The sequence below is a fragment of the Chenopodium quinoa genome, unplaced genomic scaffold (assembly GCF_001683475.1).
Source record: "Chenopodium quinoa cultivar QQ74 unplaced genomic scaffold, ASM168347v1, whole genome shotgun sequence".
NCBI classification, from domain to species: domain Eukaryota; kingdom Viridiplantae; phylum Streptophyta; class Magnoliopsida; order Caryophyllales; family Amaranthaceae; genus Chenopodium; species Chenopodium quinoa.
Genome location: NW_018742204.1, coordinates 16198105 through 16210100, shown reverse-complemented (window position 1 = coordinate 16210100; position 11996 = coordinate 16198105). Strand labels below are relative to the sequence as shown.

The following is an 11996-nucleotide window of genomic DNA, read 5'->3' as shown; positions in this document are numbered from 1 at the left end:
CTATTTCATATGATAAGGGTATATATATACATAGAATATTACAAGTAGGGTTTGCTTAGATAAGAATAAACCATAGATTTAGAATATTCTGGAAACATACAAAGAGGATAATGGATATCCACACAATATTTTCATAACAACTTCAGAATTATCTGATATTATTTGGATTATATATATATATATATATATATATATATATATATATATATATAGTTGAATAATTTCTAAAATTTGCTGTACTATAATTTTATTGGTGCTCTATCTATACATATAATTTTGGCATAATTATGTGAATTTACTGCTTATGACTTATTAATACATTACCAATTACTCCGTATATGGTATGTTTTTTTTGGACTAGCAGTCTAGCCAGTGGCGGATCCAGGATTTTAAACCAAGGATAACCTAAAAAAAACACTTAGTCGAATAAAAAGGGTTAATTTTTATATAATGCATTGTTATAAGTATATTCCTTAAATTTAATGGTATGATGCGTTTTAAATTTTATATTTCATTGAGTATATATGAGTGGCACGTATATATGCCAACATAAAATTTAATGGTTTGATTGACACACATACATCACATACGTCAACCATACCGAGTATGAGTAATTATTAACCATTAAATTTTAAGTAATTATTTTAAAGGAATTTAATTTCTTACAAATACGTAGTAATTTATATTCTATGTATCAAAATACTACAATCATATTTTGTGTTGCACATAAGAAAAAAGATTATCACATAATTTTTGTTTTTATTTTTTTATATAGTGAGTAAAATAAAAAATTGCTTATGGGGGATTCGAACCGCGACCCTGAAACAATATTATGAGTTTTACAAGCATTACAAACCACTGGGGCAATGCCCGCTGTATCTGATTTAGTTCGAAATAATAATTCATATACTTACTTTTCTGGTGATATTTTAACAACAATTTTTTTTTTTTTTTAGGGGTAGCACGTGCTACCCCTTGTGCCTCTGTAGATCCGCCAGTGAGTCTAGCATTATATGAGTTTGAGTTTCTATATTTATAATTCAGTAGCTATGTTAGTAAAACAGATTAAAATCAAGTAGTGTATTTTATGACTTTATGAGCATTAAATTTTTTTACAGCACGAGTGACAAATACTCTACTGCAATCCTTGAGCGAAAATGGATGTCATTGACTTAGAAGACGAGACAATTGATGCTGAGGTACTTAACTCTATGGCTGTCACAAACGAGGACTTTCAAGCTGCTCTGCAAGCTTCCAACCCATCAGCCCCGCGTGAAACAGTAAGTTTCGCTTTAAATTTCCTGAAATTATACTGACCTTGGAATACTATATTGTGAATTTGTGCTATTCTGTCTGAAATCGTAAAATCTGATCACTGACTTTGGTTGGGACTTGGCAGGTTGTGGAGGTTCCGAATGTTTCATGGGACGATATTGGAGGATTGGAAACTGTCAAAAGAGAGCTTCAAGAGGTATTTTACTCATACAGGATATTGACTTATTGCAATGTCGATGTTTTCATTTTCTTATTGGGTATTTACACCTTCATGCTTTCGTTTACAGACTGTGCAGTACCCAGTGGAGCACCTGGAAAAGTTTGAGAAGTTTGGAATGTCACCTTCCAAAGGTGTTCTTTTCTATGGTCCTACGGGTTGTGGTAAAACATTGCTTGCAAAGGCGATTGCTAATGAATGTCAAGCCAATTTCATCAGCGTCAAGGGACCAGAGTTGCTGACCATGTGGTTTGGAGAAAGTGAGGCAAATGTTAGGGAAATTTTTGACAAGGCTCGTCAATCAGCACCTTGTGTTCTATTCTTCGACGAGCTTGACTCCATCGCTACACAGGTGAGGGTTATTGTCTATGGAATTGTCGAGGCTTATATGTCAATTGTTAATTATCTCTTGCTAACGTATTTTGTTTGAAAAATTTTCAGCGTGGCAATTCATCTGGAGATGCCGGAGGAGCTGCTGATAGAGTGTTGAACCAATTGTTGATTGAGATGGATGGGATGAACGCGAAGAAAACAGTTTTTGTCATTGGAGCTACAAACAAGCCAGATATTATTGACTCTGTGTTACTTAGACCTGGAAGGCTTGATCAGTTGATCTACATCCCTCTTCCTGATCAAGATTCTCGCCTTCAAATTTTCAGTTGATCTACATCCCTCTTCCTGATCAAGATTCTCGCCTTCAAATTTTCAAGTCTTGTTTGAGGAAATCACCGGTTTCCAAGGATGTTGACCTTGCTGCTCTCGCACACTATACACATGGTTTCAGTGGTGCAGACATTACCGAAATCTGCCAACGTGCTTGCAAATATGCAATCAGGGAAAATATTGAGAAGGTATGTTGTTTTGTTGAATATATTGTTAAGTCATTCTGTAAACTTTGTATTTGTATCTGTCACATAGAACGTAGTTAAATTTTTTGTCTAAGGCTGGCGTAACATGTACAAGTTTGTGAACTAAATTATATTTTTTGGCAGGACACTGAGAAGGAGAAGAAGAGAACAGAGAACCCTGACTTTATGGATGAAAGTGAAGAGTCGTTATCCGAGATCAAGGCAGAACACTTCGAAGAGTCTATGAAGTATGCATGCCGAAGTGTTAGTAATACTGATATTCGAAAATATCAGTCTTTTGCTCAAATCTTGCAGCAGTCTCTTGGAATTGGTTCTGAATTCCGCTTTGCTGCCAATCAAAATTCCAGTAGTACTACCTCTGCTGGTGCCGTGAACGATGACGATGATTTATATTCTTAAACGTTAGATTTTTTTTATCAATGACTAATGCAAAGTTTTAGACATGTAGAAGTAGATTTAATTTTTTTATTTGTTGATAATGACATTGAGCTTTATTACCGTAATTTTATTGTACTTTTATTATTTGTTTTATCTATCTTAACTTTGATTGATTCATATACTACTTACATTAATATGTATTTTTATTTTTGACTGATACTCTTGTGAGTCTCAATTTCACAATGCAATATGTCACTGCTCACTACTTATTACTCAATTATTGTTGGAAAGCCCATAATATCATTACTTGTACCATTTTATTCCTTTTGAGGAAAATTCATACTAATTACAATAATTGATTGAAAGTTAGGTTTTTTTATTTAATAAAATTATTAAAAGGTAATTATAAATTTAAACCATAGTATTATCAATGAGGAAAAAAAACTGCTATTGGCACATTTATTAGAATGAACGATTTCATGTCAACGGTTTCCTCTGAAAAAGAGAGTAATTTTGTACAATTTTAGTGTTAGGTTTGTTGACATTGTAAACCAAGTCATTCACAAGAAATTTTCTTTTTCCTGCATAATGAAATCAGTTCTCCAAATTAGCAAAACAAGTTAGTACACTTCCAAGAAAATAAATATTCACGCACAAAACAATACTGAAGTGATAATTCCTATGTTAAGCCAACATTTAAAAGATAGTTTTATTAGCCCGAATAAGTTTCAATCTCTGTATCCCAAAAATATAAGGTGGAGACGATACCACTAATTCACTGCTCATCCGCTTCAAGCTCAACTAGCTAGCTAAATTTTTTTTGGTGAAAGAACTAGCTAGCTAAATGACTATATGGAGAAAAAGCTCTTGTGCAATCAAAGGCATACCTTATAGGGGGTTTGATGTGAATTGACTTTTGATGTTTCAACTAGTTATTTGCCCGGGCGATGCCCCGGGTTATTATGAATTTATTATTTTAGTCGAACTATATATATTTTGGCTTGTTTGTCATTGAGAGCTTAAGTGATTTTTTTTTTAAATTTTTTATTTTTATGATAGCTTAAGTAGTTTATTGCTTGTATGAGCTGGTTTGATTATAAGAATAATTTTTTTACATCAAAATCATAAAAATATGATAAATCAAATCTTTATAAATTTGATGTCAAAACATATACTACTCCATAATGCACAAAAATCTTTTAATCTATGATTACATTTTTATGAGTTAATGCACAAAATAAAAATGGAATAATCACTACTACAAAAAACCCCTAATAAGTCGGACTTTTAGAGTCACCTGTACATAAGGTGCGACTTATAAACCTATCGAGTCCCCTCATATTTATTAGGCGGCTTGTTAAGTTGGGTTAAAATCAACAAAGCACCTAACGAGTCGCCTAATATATATGAGGTGACTTGATAAGTTAACAAGTCGCCTCATATATGCATGCGACTCTATAATCCGACTTATTTGGTGGTTTAAATTAGATTTTCAAAGTCACCTGTACATAAGGTGCGACTCGAAACCCTGTTGAGTCGCCTTATAAATATTAGGCGACTTAATAGGTGAGTTTTCTTATCTATGACTCTCACCTAATGAGTCGTCTGATATTTATAAGGCGACTCGATAGGTTAAAAAGTCGCACCTTATATACAGGTGACTTTAAAAATTTAATTTAAGCCACCTAATAAGTCGGGTTATAGAGTCACATGCATACATGGTGTGACTTGTAAACCTATCAAGTCACCTAATGTATATTAGGCGACTCATTAGGTGCTTTGTTGATTTTAACCCCAACATAACAAGTCGCCTAATAAGTATGAGGCGACTTGATATGTTTACAAGTCGCACCTTATATATAGGAGACTCTAAAAGTCCGACTTGTTAGGTGCTTTATTATATGACCACTACCTAATAAGTCGCCTAATACATAAGACGCGACTCGATAGGTTAATTCTAAAAATGTATATAAAATAGTTACAATATCATATATATATATATATATGAAAAGTAACTTTGGCATAATGTCAAGAACTTCAACCTTCCATGCAAAGAACCAGATATCAAGCATGCTGAGTGTCATAAACATTGACATTATATGAGCTAATAAAAATAGTTGGAAAAAATGTTGATTTTTTACGTGTCGCCTCTTTCAACACAAGCGACACAATAGATTAACCTATGGAGTCGCCTCTTTCAACACAAGCGACACAATAGTTTAACAAATAGAGTCGCCTAACAACTAATAGGTGACTTATATAAAAGCTATCAAGTCGCCTCAGAGGCGACTCCTAAAGTTGGAAGCTATTGTGTCGGTGGTTGTGGAGTCGCCTTTAAAGCGACTCGTTAGGTCATTTACAGGCGACTCGATAGGGGTTTTTTGTAATAATGAATGTTTAATTTCTTACAAACTTTATTATTGTGTAATTATTAAGGACTTGCATTTCAAGGGAAATTGTCATGCATATGAAGAGTTCATCAATTAAACTTAACATTAATACATGGAAGTTAATGCATGGAGTTTTTCAATAATTAATGTTATGGTATGATTTGGCGACACATCATATGCCAAACGGCAAAATTGGTGACACATGACAAAACATCATGTCTTGCCATGAGTTTTAATAATATATATTGATACCTTTACAATGCAATGGGCTACTTTCAATGTAGATAGTTTGGTATAATAATGCTGGTTCTACTTTGGATAGTAACTAGGCCCATAAAACATTATACCATGTGTACTTTACGTTTAAATCTCTGCTAGCTAATTCTAAATCTAAAGTCCTTAATGCTAACACAAATGCACATTACTACTCGTACTATGTTACAGGAGAAAATAGACATTTTATTGCAAGTGGATGTTACGAAAATCTGATAAATTGATTTTTGGAGCTTTTTTTTTTTTTACCTTTATATAATTTGTCTTCCTAAAGATAGAAAATGGCAAACATGTATTTTTTTTATTTTTAAAGGAAAGATACAAGAAGTTAGGCTAGTCTTCTCTCAAGACTTTAACCTAACCTATCTAAAGTTTTTTTTAAAAAAAAATTTACTATCTAAAAAAGAAATGGCAAACATGTATGTATGTGGTATGCCTTTTTTTTTTTTACTTTCTAAAATTTACTTTCTAGTGCTACTACTTTCTTTCTTTTTTTTTTTTTTTTTTTTTTTTTTTTTTTATTATTCATATTTTTATATATCACTATATATGTTTTTTGCTTTAGATGATGGCACACATATAGACATATATGCAATGGAAGCTCTAATCATTAGAATTATTCTTTACTTTCTGAATTTTTTATGTAGTAATGAAAAAGTGATATTGTTAAGAACATAAACAGTAATACAATTGGTTTGTCCCAATACTTATTTGTGAATGGAATAGTTAGCAAAATTTGGTATCCTTTTTAAGAGTTTCAACGAATGATAACAAACTAGAATGGTATAGTTTTTCATAATTGGTACAATGTTTTTTTATTTATTTTTTTTATTTATTTTTTTTTAATAATAATTGCATATATTTAAACTTTTATTTTTTAAGCAACTTATCAATCAGCTACATTAAATTATTGTTCATAAACTTATAAGTTATACGGAGTAACTATGAATCAAAAACCTGAATAAATATCCAATACTTGTGTATTGTGTCCGGGACTCAAACTCAAATTCAAAATATATGTTACATTAAATTGTACACGTTTGTTAAATAAATCGTTTTTTAATTTGGCAAGACATTGAGAAAAAGAAAAAGAGAATAGAGAATCCTGACTCAATGGAAGAAGATGAAAGTAGAGAGTTATCCTAGATCAAGCCAGCACATTTGAAGAATCGATAGAAATATGCACGCGGAAATGTTAGTGATGTTGATATACAAAAATATCAGTCCTTTGCTCAAACTTTGCAGCATTCTCACGGATTTGGTTCTGAATTCCGCTTTGCTGCCAATCATACTTCTAGTGCTACTACCTTTGTTGCAATCGTGAATAACGACAATGATGATATATATGCATGTTGGATTGGTCCAATTACTATGTTTTGTTGCACTTTGTGAAATGAAAGGTGTTGTAACATTGAGCTTTATTACCGAAATTTATGTATTTGCTTTCTTTTATAAAAATAAAGTATTTTAATCTGAATATTTTATAGTTTTATCTGGTTTGATCTGATTTGGTCTTATTCTTCTTATTATTGTTTAAATTTTCTAATCTGATCTAGTTAGTTATGATCTGAAATAAGTTTAAGATAATAAGTCACTATTGTATTACGGAGTATAATTTTCATGACTCATTTATACAATAGTTGGCTTTAAGTTGGTGTTACAAAGTCTGCATAATAATGTTTGAGAATTAGTTCATCAAAAGCTAAAGAACTTCAAGGACTCTTTGAGAATCATTTTTTTTTTTCCTCCTCCAACTAAACCAATACATTATTTATCTATTACAAGGAAGGTTTATGTGTGGCTCTTTTGTGTATTTGGCTTCTTGTTGTTTTTGTATATGCCAAACTCCATTATATTTATAGTGGTGCATGAGTAGTAAATAAAACCTTCAAGATTATTCTTGATCCTTTAATACGCATTACTAGAATTATCTAGCTTCTTTTCCTTGAGTTAACCGACATTACTTGAGTAATGTGTATTATTCTAGAAGATTATTCTTGATCCTTTAATACTAGAATTATACCGAACTCATTCCCCGCTTGGATATCCACCCCCACCTAATCCTCATCCAAGACCCGCCTATTCCCCGCTTTTCATTGCACAATACTACATAATTAATATGCATTACAAAAAAAAATGTTAATATTTACACACTTCTTTGTTTATAGTATTAGCATATTACAACTCTACTATTTTATTTTAAATCATTTTTTTTTAAAATAGTATAAAAGTACAGAAAATTTGCAAATTGCAGCCATTTTAAAAAAATTGCTAATTGCAGCCCAAAAATTCGTATAAATTGTAAATTACAACCTGATTCAACTTTTTCATCAGTTTACATTTTGAAAATTTTTCGGTTAAGGTTTTAGGGGCTATTTTAGGTTTTAAGGAACCGAATTGAGCTCGGAATTAGCAAAAAAATTATGCAAGTGCCTCGTTTTGCGTAACAAAAATATATTGATTTGTGGGTAACTATTTTTTGCTGTAAAAACAAGACACTTAAGTTAATTTTTTTTTGCTAATTCCGAGCTCAATTATGATCCTTAAGGACTAAAATGGCCCCTAAAACCATAACCGAAGATTTTTTCGACATGTACAACAAAAAAAAGTTGAATCAAGCTGCAATTTACAATTTATACGAACTTTTGGGCTGCAATTTACAATTTTTTTTAAATGGCTGCAATTTGCAAATTTTTCAAAAAGTATATTATTTTGTTTTTTAAAATATATAGTTTGATTCTAGCCTCCTGAGATCAATTCTCACTGTCGCACTTATGGATCTCTAAACACCCAAAAAATAAATTTACTTTTTTTTAAAAAAAAAATAACAAATAGCATTAGTTAGATTTAGATCCTATTCACTTCACCTTAAAATTTTTTTAGTAGATACTTCATTTCTTTATAGTTGCAACACTTCCCTAATAGTTGCAACACACCATAAAAGGAAAGTTTTTATGGTGAAAATTGTAGTATAACCTTTATTTAAACCACATGATCCACTTGATTATATTTCTAACAACCTCTCAACCCCAATTAAGTGTATTTTATTACGTGAGGTCCACTTTTCTTAAATACCGTGATAAAGCGTGTGTTGCAACTATAAAGAAACGGAGGAAGTACAATTTTAATCCAGTAAAAATAATTTCAGTTTAGCAAATATAATTTCTGTTCAGTAAAAATAAGTTTTTTAAGTAAAAATAATTCCTGTTCAGTAAAAAATACATCAGTAAAAATAATTTCTATTCAGCATTAATAAGGTGAAGTGAACGGAGTTATAATCCATTAATGATATTATTTGTGAGGGATAAAATATATTCCTTTGTTGCAATTAATATTTAAAGGAGAAAGTATAATTAGGAAAACTTAATACGACCGACTTTATAGAGTTTGGTTTAGAAAAGTTTCCTGATACTCTCTCCGTCCCCGATTGATAGTCCCTTTTGCCATTTTTGGTGACTCAAAATGTTAGTCACATTTGCTTTTTTCAAATACCATTAATATTATTTTTTTTACCAAAATTCTTTAACATTTACAAATATATATGTGCAAATTTAACTTTTCCATGTAAATTTACTTTTCCATGTACTTTAATTACTTTCTCTCTCTATTTTTTTGCATACCCAATGTAAATTTATTTTTTCAATGTACTTTCTTTATTTCTCCTTAATTCTCGTGATTTTTTAGCAAAAGTCAATATCAATTGGGGACGGAGGGAGTAATAACTATTTTTAGTTTTATTTTTAATCTACACTTTTGGCATCAATGCATAAGTGTTTATGCAAAATTCAATTATCCAAATTTCTCTCCTAATCTATAGTTTCATCTAATTTGTTTAATGTTTGATCATGGTTTCAATTTTTTTTTTTACTTCCTTAAATGTATTTTTTTTAAAAAAAATCTAATTCTAATCTTCTTATACAACGTAATGCAACATATTATAAAGGAAAAATTGTTATTATTAATCCTAACTTTGAACCATTTACTTTCATTAATCTCAACTATCGATTATTTCCTAATAATCCCAACTTTAGGGGATATTTTTCTTTTATCAGGTCAAATGACTAGTAACCTGATTAAAATGTATTTTTTTTTTTTAATTTTTTTTCTTAAATGCCACGTGTCATAATTTCATTAGTCCAAAAAACAAAAAAGATAATTTTAACTGTGTATTGCACGGGGATAACCTAGTTTGGTCATAATCCGTCTCTAATATTTTTGTAGTGGTCTAATAAGCTTTGAAATTGCTGTAAATCTGCAAATTCCTACAAAATAATACCAACTCTGCAGAGTTCAAATAAGCACAGATATGACCATGGGATGGAGAATAAAAATATATACTCCCTCCGTTTTTAAATACTTGCTCTATTTCTCTATGCGCGGAGTTTTAGGAGAAATTGGAGAAAGAAATAAAATATGGAGGTAGTAGAGTAGTTGAAAGAATTAAAAAATTGTAAAAAGAATAAAAACTGTAAAAAGCCAAAGTAGTGGAAGAATAGAAAGAGAGAGAGTATTATGTTGGGTCCACTAAGTGTGAGAAATGAATTAAATATTATAAAAGCTTTCCAAAAAAGGAAATAGAGCAAGTATTTAAAAAACGGCCGTAAAAGAAAAGTAGAGCAAATATTTAAAAACGAAGGGAGTATAAAATAGACTCATATTTCGTATGTGATACAAAGGAGACGACCAATATTGTCATCCAGGCACTACAATACTACATGAATTAGATTTGAAAGTGAAACAAAATATTGGTTCACCTTTTAAGAGCAGCATGGGGGAGTGTAGTGCTGACCTGGGAAGCACCCTTTTCAATGTCAATTGACATACTGGTTCATCCTCAGGTGGTAATAACATAAGTGCTCCCAGATTATGAGAGGAATAGAGTGTATACAGGTATGGTTCAGCTGACAATTAAGTTTGGCCTTACAATTTTGTTGTGCTGATCTTTCGAACACTTCCGTCAACTATTGAAGTTACTTCATTTTGGTTTATTCTCATGATTTTGATGTCTTATCAATGCAGGATGTGTATACTATTCAGGGTTCCAAATTCTTGGATTTGAGTGGCAAAATATGGAGAATCCTGACTTTCGCATGGCAATGGGAGTGAAATTTGATCAAAATGGTATACTTGTTACACAAGTTGAAGCTATCGCTCCTGAATTGAAGGTTTTGAAGTCATCAGACATCATCCTTAGTTTTGATGGGGTTGAAATTGGAAATGACCCTTTCTAGTTTCATTTCAACATTGAGAAAATTCCTGGTATAGTTTTTGCTGGCAATTGGTCAAAACTACATTCCTTCCGTTTTTATTTAGTTGACGCGTTTGATTTAGGCACATGTGACATTTCACAGACGTGTATTGTTGGTATGTTAATTGGCCAAGTTAAGCTATTCCATGTCAGTTTCATTAGTTTACTTCTTCCCCTGTACTTCCTCATTGTCTTAGAATGTTGAGAATAATGTTCCTACGAGCTTCTGCACAACCTCCATTGTTAGATGGCGCAGTAAAAAGATGATGATCTTCTTGTTATATCTCAGGTTTAGTATTTTCTTCCTGGACATCACCCTGAAGAAGATTAAACAATTAAACACGACTGTATGAATATGTATCTAATTTGTTAATGTTAGAAGCAGTTGACTTGAAATCCTTGGATTATGGCTTGCATAGAAGTGTTTGAAGGTATTTAAAAAGGAAGCAGAATATCTATATATAGAGGAAATTAATGAGAATTATAATATGGCAAGTAATTGTTTTTATTTTAGCTTTTGTTCTGTTGTTGCTTATTAAGGGATTGTATGCACTGTTGTTGATGACTCTATTGCATCAACTCTACAATTATCTTTTTTTGTTTATTAGTGAGAATTTCCACTTTTAGTCCGACCTTCATCTTTATGTATCTATTCTACTCCCTCCGTCCCAATTGCAACGTTTGGTGTTGGCATACTTGTTTATGTGAATAAAAAGTAGAGAAAAATGTAGCTTGGGTAGAGTGGGTTCCAACTTTAGAGATATATATAGAAGAGAAACTTTTACCAAGTATGCTTTGTTGTTCCTAATTTGAGTTACCCCTAAAAGAAATTTGTAGTAACTAATTTGGGAGGGAGTATTACAGTATATCAACTGTTGTAAATCGGAATTAGAATTAGAGAATTGAGGAAGAAGAGAATTTGGATGATTGATTGTAATATGATGCCATGAAATCATAAATTGGGCATTCAATTTCGGACCTTTGTGTGTCTGGACACTCCCAACAACAATTTGCAAAGTAAAGTTCTGTAAACAATGTTCTCATTATTTTCACTCTCACTTATCCCCTTTGTATAAAGATTTTCAGCTTTCCTTTCTCCCTAAACTAGTCTATTACATATGTGTTGGCTGAGGCAGGCACATATACTCTCAACTAGCTAATGCACATATTTACCTACTACTGGTACCATTTCTTAACCCTGGTTTTTTAGCTCAGCTAATATTGTCTTTTCTCATTGTTAGTTGCAACATCTCTCATGAAAAACTGTGTGTTGTTGCAAATTTCATATGTATATGTGGTTGCGAATTTTATATTGATATATGCAGTATTGCCAGTATACATTATCT

At 31.4% G+C, this 11996-nt stretch overlaps 1 protein-coding gene across 1 annotated transcript; it reads left to right on the top strand.

Moving 5' to 3' along the window:
• Positions 1-1157: 1157 nt before the first annotated feature.
• LOC110694009 (cell division cycle protein 48 homolog) lies at positions 1158-2974 on the top strand. The gene is made up of 6 exons (XM_021871191.1): positions 1158-1280; positions 1400-1471; positions 1563-1844; positions 1934-2110; positions 2161-2343; positions 2485-2974. The coding sequence occupies exons 1-6, from the start codon at positions 1158-1160 to the stop codon at positions 2758-2760; spliced, it is 1113 nt and encodes a 370-aa protein (XP_021726883.1). The 3' UTR covers positions 2761-2974.
• Positions 2975-11996: the final 9022 nt, after the last annotated feature.

What these genes read in the sequence shown, in the direction of transcription:
- LOC110694009 (XM_021871191.1), top strand. Translation starts at nt 1,158, where the DNA reads ATGGATGTCATTGACTTAGAAGACGAGACAATTGATGCTGAGGTACTT. An exon ending in TTGACTCCATCGCTACACAG is followed by an intron (nt 1,845 to 1,933) that starts GTGAGGGTTATT and finishes AAAAATTTTCAG; the next exon opens with CGTGGCAATTCATCTGGAGA. An exon ending in GGCTTGATCAGTTGATCTAC is followed by an intron (nt 2,111 to 2,160) that starts ATCCCTCTTCCT and finishes CAGTTGATCTAC; the next exon opens with ATCCCTCTTCCTGATCAAGA.